The sequence below is a fragment of the Vombatus ursinus genome, unplaced genomic scaffold (assembly GCF_900497805.2).
Source record: "Vombatus ursinus unplaced genomic scaffold, bare-nosed wombat genome assembly UNPS02014735.1, whole genome shotgun sequence".
NCBI classification, from domain to species: domain Eukaryota; kingdom Metazoa; phylum Chordata; class Mammalia; order Diprotodontia; family Vombatidae; genus Vombatus; species Vombatus ursinus.
The window spans coordinates 3,130,677-3,157,565 of NW_020954513.1; the positions used below are offsets into that span (position 1 = coordinate 3,130,677).

The 26,889-nt window shown below is 43.9% G+C and overlaps 1 protein-coding gene across 4 annotated transcripts in view; it reads right to left on the minus strand.

Moving 5' to 3' along the window:
- TMEM255A (transmembrane protein 255A) overlaps positions 1-26,889 on the minus strand; it is an 89,740-nt gene that overhangs the window by 3,042 nt on the left and 59,809 nt on the right. For all 4 annotated transcript variants that reach the window (XM_027861406.1, XM_027861409.1, XM_027861408.1 and 1 more), the window contains 2 exons: positions 24,839-25,001; positions 19,552-19,695 (listed from right to left, as the gene is read on the minus strand). In XM_027861406.1, the coding sequence (XP_027717207.1) occupies positions 19,552-19,695; positions 24,839-25,001 (307 nt within the window). The remainder of the gene's footprint in view (positions 1-19,551; positions 19,696-24,838; positions 25,002-26,889) is intronic.

The following is a 26,889-nucleotide window of genomic DNA, read 5'->3' on the forward strand; positions in this document are numbered from 1 at the left end:
CCAAGCTGCCTTTAAATTGGTTTTTACCCTCAGCTGCCTCTCTCTTTTATGAGAAGATACTGCTTACAGTCTTCTAGCATCCTTTTTGGTAAAAATTGAAACACAAGTTTTTAAATGAATTTATAGTTATCCTTTCCACATCTCAGGGATTAGGGGTGCCTCCCTCCCCATGATCTAGAAAATCCGAGTAAATTTGTTTGTACCAGAGAAGAAGTTTGATTTTTTTTCTTTTTCTTTTATGGAGTGTTTACAGTATCTTATTGTAAAATTTGGACTAAGTATTTGGTCATAGGCTCCATGTTGTCTTATGGCCTTTGGGTGTCGTCTGCAGCTTCCGCAAAACTTCCCCAAAATTCCCATTTAATTTCTTATGCCGACCCATGATATATTGAAACTGTGATGGGGGAAAGTCACAATGCGGAAGGGATAACTGTATATTATAATCATGTACTGCTATTGGCTGCCATATCTTTCTGCCTCACCTAAGTGTCTACTGCATACTGCAGTAATTTTTAGACTCCTTTGGTTTCCTCATTATGGCAACCGATTAACACTGATTAAACTTTTGTATGTAGTCATTGTCTGTATTGCAGTTGTTTTAATTATGTATTGTATGTCGTCCCCCTTTCCTCTATGTACCAAGTATGGTCTTTGATGTGACAAGTCAATGTACAGCAACAGCTGCTTTGGGAATGACTCCCACATCAGTAACAAGTCATCTCCTGTCTGTTAAAATATCAATTTCAATTTTTGGTGATGCTACTGGGTACTCACCATGTCCAGTGTCTTCTGATACTTTCTTGAAGAAAATATTCATGGTACATAGGCATGAAGCTTCTGTATAGTTAAAAAGTCTATGAACCCTCTCAATTCCTTATTCTAATCAATATTTTTACACCCATGTTTCTCTATAATCTCATTTGTTCCCACATTTCTATTGAGGTCATTGAGTATTCAAATGTATATTGATTTAATTTGAAGGGTCTTATCAAGTTCTTTGTAGAACTCTACCTCTCCATCATCGGCAACAGATGTTTGCACATACACTGAAATTCTTTTCATGGTGGACTTTGCTAGTCCTGTATGGTGATGTCATCTGAAACGATGTTTCTTGTTACCTTTGAGTACGTGATAAAATTCACTTTGCTACCTTCTTTTTTGTCTCTCCAAGGAGCAGACCCATCGTGCCATTTAGCTACAACTTCCCTCTTTCTGCAGGTCTCATTTATAACAAGAATGTTAAGATGGCTATAATTTGGTTTCCATAGTGGGATGTCCACTGCTTATACTAGGTGGTGATAAAGCACGGATCTCAATATAAAGCAAACTATGATTCTCAAGCTAAGAGCTTGAGAACTAAGCTATGGTTTTTGCCATTTTTAAACACAAGACAATTTTATTTAAAAATATCAAAACCATTTTTAGCTTAGGCTGTATAAAAATAGGCTGCTAGCTTGATTGATTTAGATTATCAACAACCAAGTTAAAGTTTATAGATAGTTTAAAGACTGTGAGTCTTAGCACCCTCTGTTCCCTTTTGATACACTGTTTCCATCACTGCGGAAGTGGAAAAGGACTGCAAAGGACCGAAGGCCATTTTGTGTATTTTTCTTTCACGGGTTGTCATGGCTAAAGAGTTCATTACTAAGCAGTTAGCCCATGACCTTCATTCTTAGTTAGGTTGGTCCTTGGAAAAGTAGACTTGGTCTACTTAAAGGGCCAGACTTAAAGCCTTTTCAGCATAGTAGGGCTCGTACTCTGCTGTTAATGCCTTTGAGAACCCAAGGTCCCTGCCATACCATGGTTAAGTATTGGCGTAGAACACTGAGATTAGCCAAATTTGGGGAATTGGGGGTGAGGAAGGTTGACAATTTGTAGTCATCATCATCAAACATTAACCCTGTACTCATCCTGTATAGGGGTGTTGGGGGTGGTGGTTACAAATAGGTTTGGGATAGGCTGACTTTGGGGAAAGAGTAAATGTGTACTGGCAAAACCAAACCAAATCACTCAATGAACTGAAAAATGCAACCCCCCTTTACTATCAAAAAACCATCAGGAGGATTGATGAGGAGGAGTTTTCAAAGACTCAGCTGCTTATTCAAACATCAAACCTGGTCACACTTACTTGTTTTAGTATGACTAGTAACAGTTAATAGCTACTATTATGCTATGGTGAGTATGTTTGGGAGGGGATAGAGAGGATGTATATCAAGAAAGAGAGCTGAATTATATCCAAAGGTTCTCCAGAGTTCATTGAGAAGTCACAATTCCCATTTTTTTTCCTGCTCACCTAAGTTTGTGTGGGCCTAGAGTTCTCTGCAATCAGTGGCAGGACAGTCCAACAGATAGAGTAGCAGACCTGCAGTCCGGAAGACCTAGGTTCAGATCCTGCCTAAGACGCTTATTGGCTGTGTGACCCTAGGTAAATTATTTAACTTCTATACTTCTATGTGCCTCAGTTTCCTCATCTGTAAAATAAGGGGGTTATACTTGATGTCCTCCAAGGTTGCTTCCAGTTCTAAATCTATGAGCCTACGACCATGAAAGCAATAAAGCTGTGCCCTCTTTACCACACCCCCCCCCCAACCAAGTTGTTGGGGAAGGCATGTCTGGCATTTCCTTTGCTTGATGAACTATAAGTACTCCTCTCACATGTCACCACTGAGAAGACATTGCAACTGCCATCTTTTATTGCCCTGGATAAAATTTCCAACTGAAGGAATGAAAGAGTCATCAAAACTGGAGACCCTTCCCCAGGTCTTCATTCCAGGAGGTAAGCTGGAGAGATACTCAGCTCACTTTACTGATAACTCCAATTTTTCTGTCTGCCCTCTCCGATGAATACCTCCTCTGAGCCACCAGAGGCTGATTAGGGAGGGAGAGGGAGCAGGCAGGGGGATGGCACTAGTCTTTGCTAGAGCATATCTGGCCATTTTCCTGTATCATTCCTTCTTCTAGTATTGCTTTTTGGTTTTCACAACTGCTACTGTTACCACTAAGGTAGCCCAGTGGTTAGGGTTGGAGCTGGTTGTCTAAGACCCTAAAGTAGGGGAAAGAGCAGGCATAGTACAACTAACTGTAAGGGAGAAGGATCTGGATTTGGAGGACGTGGGTTTGAACTCTATCCTAACCCAGGGGTAGGGAAGGAACCTGCAGCTTCGAGGCCACATGCGGCCTTCTAGGTCCTCGAGTGGGGTCGTTTGGCTGAGTCCAAGTTTTACAGAACAAATCCTTTTATTAAGGGGATTTGTTCTGTGAAGTTTGGCTTCAGTCAAAGGGCCCCACTCGAGGACTTAGAGGGCCACATGTGACCTCTAGGCCACAGGTTCCCCACCCTTGACCTAACCTGTCTAGGATTGGACTTAATGACTTTAGGGTGCATCCTTCTCAGCTCTAAATCTGTGACTCTTTGTGCTGTGGTGGTGGTGGTGGTAGGTTTACTTGATACTACCATTCCTACTCCCCCGAAGGAGTCAGGAGAAGCAGGGGCTGTTCCCAAGCCAAGGGTTTGCCTTAGCTTAGGTGGTATGCATTACAAGCCTGCTGCTCCCAGGAATGGAGAAGATTGGGGAGCTAGGCCAAGGATGCCCGCTGTTGTCTTGGGAGCTGCCACCGGGGCCTTGAAGAGAGCAGCTGCTGGGGCGGTACTTTGATGACTTCCACAGGCTGTGGGTGGCGGAACATCCCCAGTGATCTGACTTCAAAGTTTCATATTTTAGGAAATAGCGTGTGGGAAAGGGCTGGGATGCCTTGCTCATCTTTTCCAAATACTTCCTCCTTTGAGTCCCCAGGGTGAAATTGAGGAAGCCCTGATAAGCCGAGGGAGAGAACTGGATACTGAGTCTACATGCTAGGGAGGGGTGTACAAGTGTGTGTGTCTGTGTGTAAGCATGAGTGTGTATGTGTGAGCATGTGTGCATGATCTTGTGAGACTATGTATGTGTGATTATGTGCATGAGAGAACAGGTGGATGTGTGTGATCATATGCGTATGACAGGATGTGCGTTTGTAAGAGAATGTGTGTGACCAGGTATATGAGTGTAAGAGCATGTGAGAAAACGAGGATGTGTGTGAGCATACGTATGAGTGTGAGACCATATGTACGAGAGCAGATAAATGTGTGAGCATGCATGTATTGAACATGTGTGATCAGATGTGTACATGTATATGACAGCATGTACATTTGTGATAGCATGTGTTTATGAGTGTGCGAGCATGTGTGTCAGTGTGAGAGTATGTGACAGTATATGTGTAAGCATGTGTAGGAGAGAATGTATATGTGTATATATGTAAAAGTATGTGTGTGTATGTGTGTGTGTGTGAGACCATGTGGATGTGAATGAGTGTGAGAGCATGTGAGAGAGGGTATATGTGTGTGAGCAGGTAATATAAGTGTGACCATGAGTGTGAGAGAGTATGTGTATGTGTAACTATGTGAGCATGCATATGTGTGAATGTGCATTGTGCATGTGTGTGTGAGAGCATGTACATGTATGAGCATTTATGTGTGAGAGCACTGTGTATAATAGTGTACATGTACATGAGTGTGAGCATATGTATGAGCGTGAGTATATGTGTGAGAAAGCATGTTTACAGAAATGTATGAGTATGAGTGTGTGCATGTGTGAGCATGAGCATGACTATATGAGCATAAGCATATGTGTGAATGTACGAGTGTGCATGTGTCTGTGCGAGAGTGTGTATATATCTACAAATATGTGTGTTTGAGAGCAAGTGTATGAGTATGTGAGTCTATGAGTGTGGGAGCATGTATATGTGTCTATGAGTGTGAACATGTATTGTGTGACAGTGTGTTTATGAGTATACACATGTGTATGTGAGCATGTATGTGTCAGAGCATGTAGATGTGTGTGTGCATATGAGTCAGTGTATATGTGTATAAGTGTGTGTATATGTGTCTGAGTGTATATGTAAGAGAATGTAGTGTATCAGTGTGTATCTGTACGAGTGTATGAATGGTGTGTGTATATGTGAGTATATATGTGCATGTGTATGTATGTTAAAGAATGTGTGTATGTGATCTTGTATATCGTGAGAGTGCATGTTTGTAAACATCTGTGTGTGTTGAGAGTGTAAGACTATTGTGTCAGGGTGTGTATATGTGTGATTATGTATGTTTGTCAGTGTGTGCCTATATGTGAGGAGGCATGTGTTTGAGAGCAAGTATATGTCTGTGTTTTGTCTGAGTGTGTATAAGCATGTGACTGTGACAGCATGCATGTGATTAGATGTGTGAAAGAGTGTTATGTGAGTCTGTGTGAGATCACATTTACATTAGTGTATCAGAATGTGAGAGTATGTATGTATGTGAGGGCATATGTGTATACAGGAGAATGCAGGTATGTTTGTAAGAATATGTGTGAAACTATGTATGTGTATATGTGTGTGCACGTGCATGCATATGAATTGTGAGTGTTGTACACCTGTGACAGAGCATGCACGTGTGTGTGCACTAGTGTGCTAGAACATGTATAAGTGTACGTGTGTGAGAATGTGTATGAGGTATGTGAATGTGAGTGTTGTCTAAGTATGAGTGTATGTATAAACATGAGCATAAGTGTATGACAGCACGAATATATGTATGTGCATTGTGTAAGAGTGTGTACACACATCTGTGAGCACATAATCTGTGAGGGTAGGGGGGTATGTGTATGTATATGCATGTACTGTGTGAGAGATGTGTATTGTATAAGAGATGTGTATATATGTGTGTGTATGAGAGCAATGTCTGTGTGACAGCCTGTGGATGAGTGTATATGTATGAGCATGTTGGTATAAATGTGTGAGTGCGTATGTGTGAGCATGTGTGGAGTTTATGGACATGTGTGTCAATGTGGCTGTATTATGTGTATTGTGTGTTTCATGAAAGTATGTGTAAATGTGTGTTTGTGAGAGCATGTGTGCATGAGTGTGTATGTGTAAAAGAGCATATTGTGTGGGAATGAGGACGTGTGTGTGTATGAGTGTTCTATGTGTGCATGAATGTGTGTCAGAGTATGAGAACATGTATATACATATGTGTGAGTACGTATGTATTGTGAGTATGTGTTTCAGGGTGTATTGTTTGGGAGTGTATGAGAGAATGTGTAGGAGTTTGACCATGTTGTATGTATAAGTGTGTCTGTCAACACGTGAGAGAGTGTGTGTGTGGGTGTGTGTGTCAGGGCATCTGTGCATATGAGTGTGCGTATGTGTCTGTGCATGCATGTGTCTGGCTGAGGTGACGGAGAAGGGAGAGGCAGGGGTTAAAGATGAGCCCAGGCATTAGCATGTGGCTGCCTAGCAACAGCCTGCACCTTGGAGACCATGTAGCTTCGTTCCAGCTGGAGAGCAGGCCGGTGCATTTTGGTTCCAGCCCGAGTCTGCTCTTATTAACGGGATGGGCAGTTGGAGAGGCCAGGCCTTTGATTTCTCCCAGCACACCACAGGCCATGAAAGGCCATGGAAATCGCCTACTGCTGGGGCCAGCAGCCTAGTCCTTCCTGCTCCTCCTCAGTGGCGACTGAGGGGGCCCCAAATTGTACCACACTGGGAGGACGACTAGAGCCCTGCCTCTCCCTCCCTCCCACCTTCCCTTTCCTTCCCCCACCTGGCCCCCTATGAGATTATGGACCCCTAACCACCCCAACCCGACACACTATAAGAGCAATTTGGAATAATGACTTGGGCAAAAAAAATCCTAACTCAATTAGGGTATTAAAGACTGCCAACTAGGATGGAGGGAGAGTAGGGCCCTGAAAGTCCAGTGCCAACCACATCACTGCCCTGCTCAAAAACCTTCAGTAGATCCCTATTACCTACAGAGAGGTGTAGTGGATTGTGCTGGCCCTGGAAGCAGAAGGCCAGAGTTCAAACTGCATTAGCCTTGTGACTGTGGATGAGTCATTTAACCTTTTTGAGCCTCAGTTTCCTTACCTGCAAAACGGGGCTACTAGTGCTTGAACTACCTGTCTCACAGGGTTGATGAGGCAATTAAATAAGCTAAGGTACATAAAGTTCTCTGCCCATCTTACAGCACCGTATCAGTTTTGCGTTTTATTTCAGAACTAAGTCAAAATTCAGCCTGGCATTCAAGGCCTTTCAAAATCTGGCCCAACTCTGCTTTTCCAACCTGATATCTTACAATTCTCCTGCATGTTCTGTATGTTCAACAAACCAGAGTACTAGTTGTACCCTGTTCCCACCTCTGAAAGGCTGCATACTCTTTCCTCCTCCCCCTCTACTCCCTTCAATCCCTGCCTGTTGAAATCTACCCATCTTTCAAGGCTGTTCTCAATACTCCCTTCTTCCTGAAGCATTCTGTGATCCTCTCCAAGCAGACACAACTGCTCCCTTGTCACAATCCACGGAGCACTTTGTAGCTCTCTTAAAGGATACAACTTTGGCCTGGCATCATAGTTATTTCTTGCTTGTCAATTGTAAGCTCCAACTGGATTATCAAGAGAGCAATTTTCAAAGGGCTAAGGTAAAGTCCCGTGGACTAAAATATTCTAATCGAGAAGTCAGCTCAGAAGGGTTGGGAAACTCTCACCAAGAATGAAATTCTGGAGATATAAAGGGAAAAGATTCCAATGAAGAGGAAAACCGGCAGTCGTCAGAAAGAAAGGCAAATGGAAGGGAAATGTGGGATCATGATAAGAACAAAGAGGAGGCTGGGGTGCTTAATTTTTATTTTGCTTCTCTTTTCTCTACCAAGAAGAATGACCTTTGGATTGGGTGGCTAACATGGGGGCTGGATAGGAAGAGGGCATGTAGCTGCCCACGATGACTTCAAGCCAATGGGCCCAAATGACCTACATTTTTGGGTACTGAAAAGCTGGCAGATATGACTGCTGAGTCACTATCAGTGACATCCAAAAGATGGAGGAGAATGGGAGAGGTACTGGTAAGCAGGATGGGAGAAGGAGGAATACCACATTTTTTTTTTTTTAACAAGGAAAGAGAATAGAGTCTTCAAACTAGGAGCCAATGAGGTTGATTTTAACTCCTGGGAAAATCTGAGAACAAGTGATTAAAGGGATGGTTAGCAAACACCTAGAAAAGGAAGCAGCAACCACAAAGAGCCAGCAGGGCTTCATTAAGAGCCGCTCATGCCAGACTAACCTCATTTCCATTTTTGTACTGGGTTACTAAAAAGAGCAGATCAGAGGAGTGCTACAGATATAGATTATCTAGCTTTTAGCAAAGTCTTTGGTAAAGCATCTCACACTGCTCTGGTGGAAAGAATGTAGATTTTGTAGGAAAAAAATGTAGGGTTCACTAAAGTGAACTCCATACTTTTATGATCACGTACCTTGTCAGTGAAACATTATTGAGCTTGTGACCTCAATATACGTATATTAACTTATTTATAACTTATGTGTATGTGTACTAGTATACTAATCATTGTATACATTGTAAAATATATGCAAAAATAGAAAAGGAGGAGATAAAGATGAAATAATATTTGATCCTAGCATCAGTAAGGAGCCCCTGGAATTTATCAAATAAGGGATTAGACCTGTACTTTAGGAAAATCATTGTGGTAGCTCTGTGGTTGATGGATTGGAAAGGGGAGAGACTTGTGGCAGAGAGACCGTTAGGAGGCCACTGCAATAGACCTGGCGAGAGGTGATGAGGGTGGTGGCTGTGAGGATACAGATGTTAGCGGCGTTAAGGCATAAATGACAAGATCTGGCACCTGACAAGATGGGTTATATGGATGTGGGGCATGGAAAGTGAGACATCCAAGGTGATGCCGAGGTTGTGACAGCCTGGGCAAGTGGAGGGATGGTAGCACCCTTGACCATAACTGAGAAGTTTAGAAGATGGGTGAGGTTTGGGCAGGGGAGGAGGGGGGAGGAAGATAATGTATTAAGATTTGCATTTCAGATTGTAAGCCATTCATTCTGGGTGACTTTCCCACTCATAATAAAATGGGGGAGGAGAGGGAAGGCAGATGTCTGGCTCTTACTCACAACATCTTGCCCGCCAAGTGCAAAGCCCAGCCTCCCAAGAATGCCGCCATAGCCACAAGGTGATCTGGGGACCAGGATTTTCCCAGTGGCACCTGTGAGCTGCTGTGGGTAGCGGTTAGTTTAGGTTCCAAAGGAGGAGGGGGAGTGAAGAACTGGTAGAGATTAAGGGTTGTGTTGGCAGAGCAGGTGGAAGGCAGCCTGTCTTCCCACACTCTGACTGGTTTTGACTCTCCTTGGGGTCAGGCCATGGTCCCCCTAGATGGATGCCATGGCCCACCAGGGGTCCCTGCTCCCCCTTGGCAACCACTAGACCAGATGACAGTACAATCAGAAGGATTTGAAACTGGATGAATAGCCAGATCCAAAGAATAGGCTGAAATGGCAGGTCTCCAGTGGAGTGCCCCAGGGATCTATGCCTAGCTCTATGCTGTTTAACATTTTAAATAATGACTTACATCACAAAGGCCCAGATGGCAGGCTTATCAAATGTGCAGCTGACGTGAAGCTATGAGCAATAGTTTCTATGTTAATTGTGTCTCTCCTCTCTTTCACAGCCAAACGCCTAGAAAGAGCAGTCTACTCTTGCTGCCTCCACCAATAAGTTCTTTGCAAAATCCCCAATGATTTCTTTATCGCCTTTTCTCAGTCTTCATCCCTGTTTGATTTCTGCTGCATTTGACCCTGAGGACAACCTCTCCCTCAAGGTTTTCTCTCCTCCTTGGTCAGCTTCTTCCTACCTGTTAAGACTGGTCTTTCTTGGTTCCCTCCACAGGTCCATCCTCCATTGTGCTCCTCCCCACCCCAACCCCGTGTGTGGGTATCCCCAGGGCTCTGTCCATTGTCCCTCTCTACCCTCCCTCCCTAAAATCTCTCTGGGGATGAATCAATCATCAGATCTCATAGGCTCAATTATTCTCTCTCTGCAAATGACTCTGAAATCCATATAACCTGCCCTGCAGGCATCTAAGGCTCACAATGCCTAGAGCATGGGACTTGGGGTCTGGAAGACGTGGGTTTGAATCCTGCCTCAGACCCTTACTAGCTGGGTGACCCTGGGCGAGCCTACTCTCTGAACCTCAGTTTCCTCATGTGTAAAATAAGGCTAATAATAGGCCTACTTCCCTGGGTTGTTATGAAGGTTAAAAGAAATAATATCTGCAAATATATTGTATATTTATATATAATATATGTGCAGATATAACAACACTGTAAATATAATCTGCAAAATATAAGAATATCTGTAAAAAGACTTTGTGAACCTTAATGCACAATGCAAACACTAGCTATTATTACCAGTCCCTTCTTGAGCGTCAGTTCTGATTCTCCAACTGCCTGAGCCCCTGCCACCTGGGATTTCGAATTCAGTAGGTCTAAAACAGAACTCATGGGGCAGCTAGGTTGTGCAGTGGATAGAGCACTGGCCCTGGAGTCAGGAGGACCTGAGTTCAAATCTGGCCTCAGACCAAACACTTGACACTTACTAGCTGTGTGACCCTGGGCAAGTCACTTAACCCCAATTGCCTAAAAAGAAAAAAACAAACAAACAGAACTCATCATATTTTGCCCTAAACATTTCCTCCACCCCTGCCCCACCTTCTCCAAATACCCTTACTTTTGTTGAGGACATCACTCTGATTCTAGTAATAACAGCCAATATTTCTTCAGAACTTTAAGGTTTGCAAACCATTTATATAATTTATCTTGTCTGATCTTTACAACAACCCTGGGAGGGAGGTATCATCATCATCATCATCATCCCTATTTCACAACATCTGCAAACGTGACAAGCCAAATCACCCATAAAAATGGTGATCAACACAGGACCTGTATCAGATCCTATGGGTGTTCCATTAGACGGTTCCCTCCAAGGGGAAATCACTGACTTACTAATGGCTACTTTTGGGGTCTTGTCAATCCACCTAACTATACTCAATCCTATAAAGAAAAAAAGGATGAAGTCAGTCTGGAATGTCTTGCCTTCAATGGAGCTACTTTGATGCTTTGTAATCACTGCTTCCCTTTCTAAATGCTCACAAATCAACCCTTGGAAACATTTCCTCAACTTTCCTCATTGCACATAATGTACCATCTTCCAACACTGGCTGTCCCCATGCCTGAAATTCTCTGCCTCCTTATCTCTGGTCTTCTGGCTTCCTTCAAGCCTCAGCTAAACTCCTATCTTCTAGAAGAAGTCTCTCCTGATTCCCCTTAATGCTAAAGCCTTCCCTCTATGATTATCTCCAATTCATTCTGTCTATATCTGTCTATTTGTACATAATTGTGTTTCCAGATTAGACTGTGAACTCCTTAATAATCATAGCTAATATTTATATAGTGTTTACTATGTGCCACGCTGAGTGCTTTACAATTACTATCTCATGATCCTCAAAATGACCCAGGGAGGTAGGTGCTATTATCATCCCCATTTTACAGATGAGGAAACTGAGGCAAGCAGTGGTCATGTGACTTTCCCGGGGTCATACAGCTAAGGTATCTGAGGCTGCATTTGAACTCAGATCTTCCTGACTCCAGACCCAGCACTGTGCCACCTAGCTGCCCCTCCTTGAGATCAGGAAAGCTGTTTGGCTTTCTTTGTATCCCCAGTGCTTAGTCCAGTGCCTGGCACACAGTGGGCACTTACTAAATGCTTACTGACTTGACTCCACTTGGAAGACTAATAATATTGTCCAGTATGAGGGGCTATCGCCAGGGGATTCTCTTCCACCCTTCTCCTTTTTCATCCCAACACTCAGAGGCAAGAGAAAAACTAACACTGCCTGACTAAAAGTCACATAAAGGCTCTCCTTGGGAGGTAATGGCCCATTGGCAGGACACAAGATGAACATTTATAAAGATACATCCTTTGGCTAGAAGTGAGGCTGGTCTGTAATTGGATGCAGTGGAGCATGGCTGGCAGCAGGGGGGGTGGGGTTAGTGGGCTGGCACTTCTGGTGGTTTCACAGACAGACCTGGGATTCTCCTAACAGCTTTTTATTTATCTGGGAATAGAAAGAGATCCTCCTCCTGCCCTTTCAGCTTTTCCAGGTAAAGAATGCTATTTCCTTTAGTAAAACTACACAGGATGGTACCATGTTCACAGCGGCAATTTTGGTGGTCACAAAGGACTAAAAGGAAAAGCGGGGTGCCCATTGATTGGGGAAGAGTTGAACAAGGTCATAGGATCCGAAACCAAGAGCTGGAAGGGCCCTCAGAAGTCACTTATAGCCCTTTCATTTTACAGACAAGGACATTAAAGCCCAGGAAATGACCTACCCAAGGTCACACCACTGGATCCTAGATTGAGAACTATAAGGAATCTCAGAGGCCAGCCATCCAGTCCAAATCCCCATTTTTCAGATGAAGTCTCTTCCAACTCTTTCTTGCCCATAGCTTACCCAAGGTCAGACAGATAATAATCATCAGAGAAGGGATTTGAACCCAGGGCCTTTGACTCCAGATTCTGTGCTCTTTTTTCTTTTCCTACTGCCTGATGTATGAATATAATAAAAGATTGCTGTATTGATGGATATAAAGAAATTCAGAGAAATGGGGGGAGATTTCTATGAATTGATGGAGAGGGAAGTGAGCAGAACCAGGAAAACTATTTCCGCAATGGCTATAAGAATGTAAAGGAGACCAGTATTAAAAGGCTCAGAGCTCTGGTTAATTCTGAAAGACTTTAGAACTCTGACCAGTGACCAATATCGACTTCTGAAGACTGAGGGGTAATCATGGCTTCCATCTCTAGGTAGAGGTGGAGGGCCACGGGTATGGAATGAGGCAGACGTTTTCAGACATTGCCAAGGTGTTGATTTCTTTTGCTTGACTGTACTTGTTACAGTCAAGGGAGGGTTAAATTCAATTGTAGGGGCTTCAGGGAGTCCCTGGGAAGTGACAATGAATGTAGGAGTGTGGTATGGTAGGAAGGATGCTGACTCCTTTGGAGTCACAGGAACTGGTTTCTAATCCTGGCTCTTTCACTTACTAGCTACGTAACCTTGGACAAGTCCCTTAATGTCTCTGGGCCTCAGTTTCCTCCTCTGTAAAATGAGGGAATTGGACTGGATGACCTTTGAGGTCTCTCCCAGCTCTAGATTTGTGACCCTGAGAAAAAACATTTACACAGAGAAATAAAGGATAAAAGAATGTTTGCTTTGCAAACCTTAAAGGTTTTTTTAAATGTCAGTTACTATTACTGGGTAAAACTAGACTGAGAATAGCGAAAGAAAGCTGAGCTTGGATACTCAGGAGAAATGTTCATCTGAGCTCATTTCTGTCAAAAACAAACCAACATTTTTATTGATGCCTTTTGTCTTTATATCACAGGGGATTCTGGAAAAACACACATCTTCCCTTTCAGAGTGAACTCTCTTTTGTAACAAAGAAAAAACTAAGCAAACTACCCTAAACTAGCACTTCTTAAACTGTGGGTCGTGACCCCATGGGGGTCGCGAAAAATTTGGCAACAGTAAAAGGTTTCTGAGCACACAATAACCACAAATTAATTAAAAATCAAACACGTAATGAATCCGAAGTGTTTCTGGCAGTGCTTGTCCGTGTTGCATCGCGCAACTTCACTGCAGCCTTGGACCTGAACACAAAGCATGCGCACTTTGCACTGCGCATGCCATCACGCCACGCAATGCCAACTAACGCTGCCGAAATGCTAAAATGGGTCGCGAGTGGAAAAAGTTTAAGAAGCCCTGAATTAGACCATGCCCACATTTGACAGCGTGCACAGCCTTTTGCCCTAGTGGTCCCATGCCCCTCTGCTTAGAAGAGAGAGTTCGAGGATATCCAAATGGAAGGGATCTTGGAAATCCTCCATTCCAACCCCTTAATTTTTATCTGATGAAACTAAGGCTCAGAAAGTCACACAGGCAGTTAGATATGGAGTCAGATTTTAAACTTGGGTCCTCTCATATTTCCAAATCCAACGTTCCTTCTGGGATACTACCTCTCTCAACTGGGAGGAAGAAAGAAGATGACTTTCCAAAGACTTAGGACCCTTCAGAGGTAGAGATCCTCTCCTAATGGAAGCTTATACCTCTCAGCTCCCTGCTCTACCCTCAGTGATCACTCCAAAACAGCAGGTTGGGGCTCTGTAGCTGACTGCCATAAATACAAGGGCTGAAGAGAGTGCACAGCCAGTATGGGGCAGAGACTGAATGTGAACCCAGGGCTTCCTGACTGCAATGCCAGCCCTCTGTTTACTATGCCAAATACTTACTACATATGAACTTCTAACAATAAGCTCACATTTCCATAGCATTTAAGGTTTGCAAAGTAATTTACATGTATCATCTCATTTCATCTTCACAAATGACTGTTCTTATTAACAACAGTTAACATTTATACAGGGCCTACTATGTGCCAGGTACTGTGCTAAGTGCTTTACAATTTTTATCTTATTTGATACTCACAATAACCCAGGGAGGTAGGTGCTATTATAATACCCATTTTATAGATGAGGAAACTGAGGCAAATGGCTATGTGACTAGGGTCACACAGCTAGTAAACGTTTGAGGCCAGATTTGAACTCAGGTCTTCCTGACTCCAAAGCTGGTGCTCTATCCATGGTGCCACCCAGCTACCCATACTTGCTATCTTACATTATAAAAAGTGAAGTCTCTTGTATTTATTGCTGCTTCTTTAGCCTTATTTAGGGGTAACTAAATGGCACCATGAATGGAGTCTGGGCCTGGAGTCAGAAAGACCTGAATTCAAATCCAACCTCAGACCCTTACTAGATATGTGACCTTGGCCAAATCACTTAACCTCTAATTGCCTCAGATTCCTCATCTGTAAAAATGGGAACAATACAACCTACCTCCCAGGGTTTTTGTGAGATAAAAACTGTAAAGCAGCCAGTACGGTGCCTGGCACATACCGGGCACTATAAAAATGTTAGCTATTATTAGCTTCACAGGCCATTGAGCTAGAAGGGACCTTTGCAATAATAAGGGATTTCAAGGATGAAGGACCCTTAGAAGTCATCTGGTCCTTTGTTTTTCAGAGAAGGAAACAGGGGCCCAGAGAGGGATGGTTGATTAGACCAAGGTCACACAGCTTCCAATCTGACTTCCAACCTCCCCAATCAACTGAAACTTCACTCTCCAAAGTTACCAACGATTTCCAATTTGCCAAATCTGATCCTGCTCCTTCTCAACCTATCTGCTGCATTTGAGGCTGCTGACCACCTTCACCTCTTAGATGCTTTGTCCTTTCGAGTTTTCCATGACATTGCTTGCTCCTACTTCTCCTCCTACCTCTCCGACTGCCCTTGTTCAGTCTTTCTTTGCTGGTTCATCATCCACATCCCACCCCCTAACTATGGGTCTTCTCCAAGGGCTCTCCTAGACCCCAGACTCTTTTTTTTTCTTTTGAGCTAGGCAATGGAGTTAAGTGACTTGCCCAAGGTCACACCACTAGTAAGTGTCAAGTGTCTGAGGCTGGATTTGAACTAAGGTCCTCCTGACTCCAGGGCTGGTGCTCTATCCACTGCAGCGCCACCTAGCTGCCCCCTACATGTGTACTTTTTAGTCCTTATTATATGACATGGACTTGAGGATCTCATCACTTTGCATTTTCCTGAGCTTATCAACGTTTTTATTAATCTGTGGAGCCTAGAACTGAGTACAAAATCCCAGTGTGATCTGACCAAGGGCAGAAGAAAGAGACCATCAACTCATTTCTGCAAGCTACAATTTCTCTCTCTTCTTGTAGTCCAAGATCACACTGGCTTAGAGCAGCAGGCCTGGAGTCAGGAAGACTCATCTTCCTGAGTTCAAATCTGGCCTCTGACACTTACTAGCTGTGTGACTCTGGGCAAGTCATGTCACTGTCTGCCTCAGTTTCCTCATCTGTCAAATGAACTGGAGAAGGACATGGCAAATCCTCCAGTATCTCTGCCAAGAAAACCCCAAATGGGATCATGAAGACTCAGATATGGGTCTGAACAACTGAACAATAACTGATTTGTACTGAGCTCCAGGCAAACTGGGAAGGGAAAGAAAAGCAAAAAGCATTTATGTAGCACCTACTATATGCCAGGCATTGTACTAAGTGCTAGGGACACCAATAAAGACAGAAACAGTCCCTTCCCTCAAGAAATTTACATTCTTTTTTTATTTTTCATTATTTATTTATTTATTTATTTATTTATTTATTTTTTAGAAATTTATATTCTAATGGACAGACAACATATAAATATGGAAAGGGAAGGGAATAAAAATTTATATGGCATCTGCTATGTGCCAGGCACTGTGCCAAGTGCTTTTTAGAAATATTATCTCATTTGATTCTCACAACAACCTTATGAGGTAGGTGCTATTATTATGCCCTACTTTATAGTTGAGGAAACTGAGGCAGACAGAGTTTAAGTGACTGGCCCAGGGCCACACAGCTAGCAAGTATCTGAGGCCAGATCTGAACAACACATAGTGTTCCTGACTCCAGGCCTAGCTATCTATCTACTGTGCCACCAGCTACTGTCTAACCAGGCCTCTCCCTCTAATTGTGATTTTTTTTAAATTTTTTGAACCAAAATGTAAAACTTTCCATTTGTCCCTAGTGAATTTCATCTTCTTTGGCCCAGTGTGCTAGCCTGTCAAGATCTCTTTGGATCCCAACTTGTCATCCAGTGTGTGAGTTGACCCTCCTGGCTTTGTGTTATCTCCAAAAGTGACATATGTTATCTCTGCCTTTAGCCAAATCACTGATAAAAATATTAAACAGCCCAGATTTCCCAAGAAGTGCACCACACACCTGCTAAGGTCAGAGCAAATCATTAACAACTCTTCTTTGAGCCCAGCCATGCAAGCAGTTCCAAAACCATCTACCTGGATTACTGCCTAATCCCCATCTCTCCATATCTGCTACCAGAACCTCAGGAGAGCCTTTATCAAATGTTCTGCTAAAGCCCAGGTAAACTGTATTCACTGCATTCCTCTGAGTTGCTAGCTAAGCAACCTTACCAAAGAAGGAAATGAGATTAGTCAGGCATGAACTGTTCTAGATGAAGCCCCTCTGGCTCTTCATAATCATTGCTTTCTTTGCTAGATGCTCAGTAACCATCTCTTTAAGGATCCATTCTAGGATTTTGCCACAAAGAAACGTCAAGCTCACTGACCTGTAGTTGACCTACTCTGGTCTCTTCCCTTTTTTGAAAATTGGGGCAGTGACTTTCTCTAGGCCCATGGTACCTTTCCCATCCTCCATAGTCTTGAAAATAACACTAACAGTGACTTAGCGATCACATCCTCCCATTCTTTCATCCTCTGGCGCCTGGTGACTTGAACTCATTGAGGGTCAGCTAGGGGTTCTCTTCTTTACCTTGGGTATCAATTCCCTCTTAGCCATTTTTGTTCTGGCATTTCTAGCACAAGGGTCATTCTCCTTGGCAGAGAAAACAGGAACAAAGTAAGAATTAACCAGTTTAGGGGCAGCTAGGTGGTGCAGTGAATAGAGCTCTGGCCTTGGAGTCAGGAGGACCTGAGTTCAAATTTGGCCTCAGACACTTGACACTTACTAGCTGTGTGACCCTGGGCAAGTCACTTAACCCCGACTGCCTCACCAAAAAGAAAAAAAAAAGAACCAGTTTTGTTTCCTCTCTCTTGTCACTTATCATCATCGTCCCATCTACCCCCAGCAGCAACCACGTCCCTTCTCTGACCCTTTCCTCTCTACTGATGTTGCCTGGAAATGGAGTTGCTGTCCTTAACTTCAGCACTCCTAACCTTATTTTTACAAGCCTTATACCCATCCTGTGTTCCTCAGACTTACTTCGGTCTTCTTCTTCTTCTTCTTTTTTTTTTTTGGTGAAACAATTGGGGTTAAGTGACTTGCCCAGGGTCACACAGCTAGTAAGTGTCAAGTGTCTGAGGCCACATTTGAACTCAAGTCCTCTTGACTCCAAGGCTGGAGCTCTATCCACTGCAGCACCACCTAGCTGCCCCTTACTTTCATCTTCTGTATGGATCTCTTTTAAAAACTAAGTTGGTTAGTGAGTTCCCTAGGCAGCCACATCTGTCTCTTTTGACAAATCCCATTTTTCCTTCTTGTTGAAATGTTCTCCTTTGCATCATGAGAATTCCCTTTACGAGTTTCCCAGCCTCTCTGGGTTGAATTTCTCTATAAAATTTCCATGGGATCCTGTGTATCTTTCCTCCAAACCTTTTGAAATTTGTTTTCCCCAAATCTAGCGTACGATTTAGACCATGCCCGGCTTTCTTCTCTATTCCCTCTCCCCCAGTTTCTGAATTTCTTCACATAAGTATACATTAATATACAATACTTCCCTACCCATTCCCTGACTTCTCCCTCCCCTTTTGCCTATCTTATTTCTTTTGAATGAAGTTTTGAATGAGCTGGTTTAGTAACTCAGCACTTTCAAATGAAAGATAAACCAAGACTGCCATCTTAGCCTACTTCCTTACTGATTTTCATCTCCATCTGCCAACTGGAGATCTCAAAGTGGATGTCCAGTAGACATCTTCAACTCAATATGTCTAAAACAGAATTCATTATCTTTCCCCCTAAACCCTCCCCTCTCCTACTGTCTCCATGACGGTAGAGGGTAATACCATTCTCTTAGTCCCTCAGGCCTATAAGCTAAGAGTCATTTTGGATTCCTCACTAGCTCTTATTCCTCATAGCCCAACTCATGTCATCTGGTCATTTCCACCTTTGTAACACCTCTCATGTATGCCCCCTTCTCTCCTCTGACACTGCTACCACCCTGTTACAGGCCCTCATCACCCCACCCCTGGACTATTAAATTGCTTGCTGGTTGGTCTCCTTGACTCAAGTCTTTTTCTACTCCAGTCCATCTTCCATTAGGCTGTCAAAGTGATCTTCTTAAAGCACAGGACTGACCATGTCACCCTTTCCCCCTACCCCCCAAAAAACTCCAGTGACTCCCTATTATTTCTAGTACTGAATATAAAATTCTTTGGCATTCAAAGCCCTTCATTATCTGTCCCCTTTCTACCTTTCCAGTCTTCTTATACCTTATCCTCCCTGCCCCCATACTCTGTGATCTAGGGACAATGGCCACCTTGATGTCCCTTGCACATGATATTTCATCTCTGGTCTCTGGGCATTTTGGCTGGGCGTCCCCCAAGCTCATAGTCAGAAACCATTCTAAGGAGGCACAGCTGAATTCCCCAAGCCAGGGAATGCCAAAGTTAACCCAATTAGAAGAATATCAATTTCTTGCCATTTCAGTCAGAGTGATACAAACTATGGCAATGCAAGGTCCTGAGTTCCTTCTTTAACCACACAGGTGCTGGAGGGTCATGTGAGAAGAACCTCAGTGGCTGGGGACAACATCTGTTTATGTCACACTAGCCATACTGGGGATCCTGAAAAAAGGGGAATTGATAAGGGCCTGGATTTGCTTTGAAACGGAGGGAGCCAGAGGAGAGGAGGGAGGAGGGATCTATTTGGAAATGAAGGTCATGTCAAAACCAGAGAAAAATGCACATTTCTTTTAAAGTGATTATTAAGAAAAAGAGAGAACAGGAGAGGGAGGGAGGAAGGAAAGTAGCCATTTCCTAATGACACATACCTGAAAGTCGTAAGCCGAATAGGGCGGCAGATGGGGCGTACTATGGTAGTAAGTATTATACGATGTTATCTGAGGCCGTGAATAGTAAGAGACTCTCGGATGGGCACTTTCCACCGAACAGTTCATTGCCGGAATTGTAGGAGTCTGTATAAAAAACATCAAACAAACAATCCATAAACTGTACTTGTGCAAAGTTGAATGGACTGGGGGATGGTTTTGTTTTCGAAAAACCATGTAGACAAGGGTCACCACAATGTTACAGAAAGAACACATGCCTGGGAGTTAGGGGACCTGGGTGTGAGTCCTAACTCAGCCACTAGCTTGGGTGCCCAGTTTAGACAGATGGAAAAGGACAGCGTTGGATTAAATGGTTTGCTGATTCTTTAAAGCCTGGTTCTTTTTTTAAAAAGATAAAAAAGGCAATAAAAGAATACTTGGTGAGGTGAAAAAGATCCTATTATTGGCTTTTCCAATCTGGGGCTGTTTCCAGCCTGAGATTAGCTATTTTCATTTTCTACCGATGGCTGCCCCGTCTTTGGCTCCCTTCTTAGCAGGGTGAGATCTATCTCTATCCTTCTGACTTAGGTCAAGGTTTTCCTTAACCAGAATTCATCACTGTCCTTGGCTTTTTCTTATTTTTGGTAGAGTGATCAAAGTGAGTCAAGTCTTTCCTTAGTGGCCATGACTACCATCTTATATCTTAACGATCAGGAGATCATAGCATTTGGAGCTGGAAGCAGAGTTGTGCTGAAGTCAGCTCCAACTGGCTCCTGAGAGCTGATTGTGAAATTTTCAGTGACAGCATATGTATCTCAGAAATTGGTAAACACTACAAATCAGGGCTTGATTTATTGTTTTGCTGATTGTCTAGGTCTGAGAAAGTGATAGAGAAAATATTAATAATGTAGATTAAATGTAAAAATGTGTCCTGTATACATTTTCCCTCCCGGACAGACAGTTGTTAAACATTTACTAGCACACTCCTGGCGGGAAAGGACCTTAATGATCATCTAAAATGAGGAAGTTGAACTAGGTGATCTACAAGGTCTCTCATAGCTTTAAATCCTACAACTGACTTGGTCAACCCCTTTTTTTTACAGAAAAGGAAACTGAGGCCCAGGGAGGGTAAGAGACTTGCCCAGGGTCACAGAGCTTTCCTCATCTAGTCACTTGATCTCTGTTTGCCCCGTGCCCTGGTTCTGTCTCTGTTGCTGCTTGGCCACTCTTTGCTTTCTTCCGGCTTTCTTCCGTGTCCCTCCCCTCCATTTCCCAGCTCCAGCTATAAAAGTAATATTTGGAAGCAAAATCCTTTGATGAAGTCAATCAAAGATGATGAATTTCTCTCAAGAAGTCCCTTTTTTCCCTGAATGCCTTTAAGGATATCTCCTCTGCAAACCCTTGCTTTACCCCAAAGGTCAAAGGCCAAAGAAATGCAGTAGACTGGAGCACAAATGGAAACCAGGGAAGGGCTGCCCATACTCCCATGCTCCTTTGCTGCTGGTGCTTCTCATATGCTGAGCCCACTGCAGGGCGTGCTCTGTCTTCTGTGCTCCCCACTTCCCCTTTTCACATCCTCCTCTGAACCTTCTTTAGCGCTCTCTCCTTCCTTCTCGAGGGACTCACTACTCCCCACTTGTCTTATGCTGATAGGCTCCTAGATCCACAGCTGGAAGAGAACTCTAAATCCATCTAGTTCAACTCCCTCATCTTACAGAAAAGGAAACTGAGGCCCAGGGAGGGGAAGGGAGTTTCCTGCCCAAGGCCACATAGGTAGTAACTGTCAGAAGTGGGATTGAAATCCACTTCCTGTAATCCCAGAACCAGGGTTTTCCCCACTGTACCACAAGGATTCTTCCAAAGGGATCTCATTAAGTCATTCATTCTCACTAAGGCAGGGAGAGCTTCTTAATCTGAGTTTCATGACCTTGTTTTAAAAAAGTCTCTTGATAAGTGTAATTCAATATAATTGGCTTTGTCTTTCTCTCTATTTTATTTGATGCCTTTAGAACCATGATTCTGAGAAGGGCTTCCCCAGACTGCCCAAGGTATTCAGGACCCCAAAGAGGTCAAAAATCCCTGCACTAAGACATCATGACTTACTGGGCCAGGCTTCCCAATTGCATTTGCCTGAAGGAATAAATACTGACTGTTTTCATTTTTTTCACCACCTGACCCCTTCCCTACCTTGAGGGTCACTGAAGATCAAATGAAATATTGTAAAGCATTTAGCACAGTGCTTGGCGCCTAAGAGATGTGTAATAAATGCTTATTCTCTTTTCTTCCCTTTCCCCATCTTATGCTTTATTCCTCTTCCTATTCTATGATCTAACCACAATGGCCATCCCCCATACCTAGAATGTTCTTCCTCCTCACTTTGGCCTCCCGACTTCCCCGGCCTCCTTCAAGACTCGGCTGGAGTCCTACCTTCTGTGCTTTCTCCAATTCCATCTCTCACCCCACCCCAATGCCTTCCCTCCAAGATCACCTTCCACCTTCTCTGTATATATCTTGTTCTTGTATATCTGTATATATCAGTTATTGATGTTTTGGCTCCCAAAGTAAAATGGAAACTCCTCGAAGACAGAGTCTGTGTTTTTTTGCCTTTCTTTGTATCCCCAGGACTTAGCACAGTGCCTGGAACATAGTAAGTACTTAATAAATGCTTGCAGACTGACATCTAATTGCAGGCACCTCAGATCAATAGAGAGAGAGTGTATCATCCATTACATATAAGGCAGTCCTGCCACTCACACTTTAAACTAATCATGGGTATCCCCTAAGAATAATTCATGGCCTTACTAAAGAGGAAGTCTGGTATAATCATAGAAGAAGGACTGACTTAGAGTCTGAGGTTCTGGGTTTGAATTTAAGTCTTGTCACTAGTCAGGGCACCAGATTAGGTTCGTCACATCACCTCTCTGGGACTCAGTTTCCTATCCCGTAAAACTTGTAGTCAGGGATTGAAGGCCTCTAAGGTCCTTTCTGGTTCTAAATCTATGCTCCTATGACTAGAGAGAAGGTTTCTAAGGCTTCTTCTCACTTCACATGTGAGAATCCTCTGACATGGAGAACCTCTCCCCTAACAGGAGCCATGCAGCTCCCTCTCAATGGAAATCCATAGTAATCAATGAACTCTGCAATCTACCCAGACTCTTCTGCTCTCCCCTCTCCTTTTCTCTCTTCAGGTCTTCCAGGGGGAGCCCCAATCCAAGAGCCAAATCTTTCCAAGAATCCTTCATCTGCATGACCACAGGTGATTAAAATTTCCTCCAGTTTTGCTCCTCCAGAGGTGACACAAAGCTATTTCCTCCCAGCATCCTTTTGGCTTTCCAGAAAATGAAAGGAGGAGGTATTGGGAGGGAGGGTAGACACAGAACTGGGGGATTCATATATTTTAGAGGCAGCAGCAGGTGGTGAGCACCCCTCCACTAATACAATCCCACCACTAACATCCTGCCCAAATGTCCCTGGGCCTTAGGGGAACAGAGGGTATGTGAATCAAAGGAAAGCCTCATTAACTGCCCTATACCCCACTCCCCACAGTTCACAGAGACCTGCAATTCCTTTCTCAGAGAACTAAGCCCTCCAGCACCCCAACTGGGAAGTCTGGGAATGTGAAGCTCCAGGGGGAGGGAATCATTTAAAGTCAGGTATAAATGACAGATAAGTAAGGCAGGTTTGTGTGAGGATCAGGGCACCAATGGCCTGGGGTGGGGGAAGGAGGGAGGCATCCAAGGCAGAAAAAAAGGCCAGGAAAGGGAGGCCCCAGCTGGGCCTGCTCTGCCAGTTTGCCAAAGGCCTGCCTTTCACTAACAAAAAGAAACCTTTCTATGGACAAAGTCTGGGGCAAAACTAGGGGGGAAATCCCAACGAAATCCAAGTGACCAGTATTTCCAGTCACTAAAGGATTTTGGAAATGAGGCTATTCCATTGGAGAAAAATACAGGTCAGCATTTATATGATAATTACTGTGCAAGGAGCAGGCAGAAAGGCCACCCCTCCACTCTTCCCTCTAGCATTTAGGACAAGAGACACTGTGGACATTGTTACCATGGGAAACACGCTACAACACCCTGGCAGAGAAGATACCAACTTGCATTGGTGGAGGGAGTTTCCTCACCTGGGAAATCCCAGGTCCAATATCCTTCTTTCTCCCTCTCTTCCCTTTGTCTCTCTCGCCTTCCTCTCTCTACCCCTTAGCACTGTGCCTGGCATACAGTAGCTAATAAAAGCTCATACATACATACATACATACATCAGGGCATATAGCTTAGGCCCTGCAGTAGGACAGTCATCTAGGTTCAGTAGTGTGAACAGGCAAGAGAACTGTGGGCTGAATTACAAGCGAAAAATGACCCTACTACTCCCCAAGACAAAGACCTAACTTTTCAACAGAAATCTTCCTCCCAGAAGTGGTGAATGGTGTCAGTTCTTGGAATATCAGTCTTGGAAGAATCAAAGTTGTATTTGACCCAAAGGGCAATGGATGGACACATGTGGCAAGGTGGCTGGTGAGAAGGTGGCCAGATGGAGTGAAGAAATGAACCAAGTCAAGTGACCAAGGGGAGGCAAAATGAATACCAGGGAAGCCCAATAAGCCCTCAGCTCCTTGTCAGAGACAATATACTGCACTGGATTGGCCAGTTCAGCTCAGGATGAAAGATCTCAAGGACTCTCATAGACTGGAACCTCTCCAGGGGAAGGCAACCAGGAGAGGGCCTCCTGAGGAGCATGCCACGAATGAAAGAATGAGTGGAGGAATAATTAATAAAACAAATGAAGGACAAAGCATTTACTAAATACTTCCTAAGTACATAGGAAGGAGCTATCCTAAGTGCTGGAAACAGAAGTACAAAAAAGAGGGACAGTCCCTTCCCTCAAGGAACTTACATTTGAAGAGAGGGAGACAATACACATCTGACCAAGAGTTACACATCTTTTTTTTTTAATGTCATGGATGCGCCAGGGAACTCAACCACTCCATTCCCAGACCACTATCTCTCCTTCATCCTTTCATGGAGACATCCCAGGCAGACTAGTATCCTAACTCTGACACTAGGATTCTTTAGATGATACCAGGCTGCACCTCCCCCCCTCCCCTCTCTTTCTCTCTCTCTCTCTCAACCCCTCCTTCCCTCTCTCTTTCATTCTGTCCTTCCATTCAGAACATTACCTACCCAAAGCAGATTTACCTGGTTTCCAAACCTTTGGTCTCATTCTTTCCCCCTCCCCCAGGGCACAACAAGCAGGATGCTTTGTGCCCCAGGACTCCCCCTTCTCTCCTTACCATATCTTTAAAGCTTCCAAGGATGGCTGCGGTGATGATTCCCAAGAAGAGTCCCACTATATTCAAGATGGTGGCCGACCACAGCAGGTGGTAGAGATGAATGATATCCTGGCAGCTGCTGACATCAATGTATTCGTAATAGCCTCCAGAGATCTCCACACGGCTAGATGGGGAAAGGAGGAGGACATATAGACACATACATGAGTTTCTCAGGCATATCCTAGGTTGTCCTACAGGCATGGGGATCAAATGGCCCAATGGATTAAAAGCACAGAGCGATGTCCTGGAAATAAAAGCATTTTGGAAATAAGACACTCTATCAATCCAAGGTATGGTTCATATCATGAGAGGCAGTATGGTGTAGTAGATGGAGAGCTAGCATTAGAGTGAGAGAAAACTGGATTCAAGTCCCACTTCTGCCCCTTACTAGCTATGAGACCCTAGGCAGGGCACCTCCTTTCTTCTCCCTCTCATCTAGCAAATGACTTATAAATGGAAAACATGCCTAACCTGTCCAAAGACCAAGAGCTAGAGTAGATGCTCTCTTGAGGTCCTTTCCAGCTCTTGGATCTAGGAGTCTACAAACCCAAGCTGTTGGTCTCTGTCTACTTAGGCAAGGCCGAGTTAGTTGAGAGTTAAAGCAGGAAAATGAACGATGACATTGGCAGCCCACGGCCCTTTGAATGAAAAGCAGCATGGCAGAGCAGAGGGAGACCTGGCCTGGGAGACTAGAAGACCTGCATTCGAATCCCAACTCAATTACTAGCTGTATGACATTGGGCAAGTCACTTACCCTCTCCAGGCCTCAGTTTCCTCATCTGCAAAATGAGGGGGTTAGAATAGATGATGTCTGAGGGTCCCTTCCAGGTTTAAGCCTATGAACCTAAATGCCACATATTAAGATGACTATTGCCGATAGATCCTACCTTAAGAAAAATCAAACTCAATAACCCAATCACGTAGGACATGCTTACTCTGTTTACTTGAAGAACTTTATAGTTTCTTTAACTAGTGGGTTTCCCTAGCACATTCCATATATGCATCAAGAGACCAAAATGTGATGTATGAACTTCTTTCCGTAACATATCTGCTTCACTGGAAGACACTTGCTTATGGGACTCAGAAGAAACCCACCAAGAGATGGGCCTGAGTGACGAAAGGGGTGAGGGTGGATACATGCAGAGAGAGGTAGTGGAATCTGAGGGCCCGAGTTCAATTCCAGCCTCTGCTACTTACTAGCTGTATGACCTTGGACAAGTCCCTTCCACTCCCTGTGCCTCAATTTCCTCCTCTGTAAAATGAGGGACTACATGGCCTTTGAGATCCCTTCCAGGTCTAGTTCTAGAATCCTATATGGGACCAGAGGCAGGTTACTTCCCCTTCTTAGGCCTCAGTTTCCTCCTCTGTAGAATGAGGGAGTCGAGCCATATAATTACTAAGGTCCCTTCCAGCTCTGAATCCTGTGATCCTCCTGATTTTGTTTGTTTGTTTTGTATTAGCACCCGCGGGGCCTAGCACAGTGCCTTGAACACAGTAGGTGGTTGAATTAATGATTAATTAATAATTAACTTATGAATTACTAACTAATAATGAATGAATGAATATTGAGTGAATTCAATGATTCCAGTTCCTGATGCAGCAATATCAGTTTCTAAACCCAGCCTTTCTTTATGTGGCTAAGTGTACCTACTGCCTACTTACTTGAGTGTGCTGGCACTACGTACTGCCAACAACGGTGAGCATGTCTCCATCCCTCAGTACGGATAACTTCTAGGGCAGCCAGCACGATGGTTCAGTGCTACAGGGGGACCAAAGACAAGGAGGAGGAGGCAGTAGCTTCCTCTTTAGAGGAGGCATGACTAACATACACACAACAATTGGACGGCAAGGAATGGTGTCTGGAACCAAATGTCAAGTGGGGTACTATGGACCAGGGTATAGTGGAAAGGATGCTGGATTTGAAGTCACTTACTCATTTGGGGCCTTAGTTTTCCCATCTGGAAAATGAGGGAGATGGACTAGATTGGAGTTGTCAAACACAGCCTGAGCCT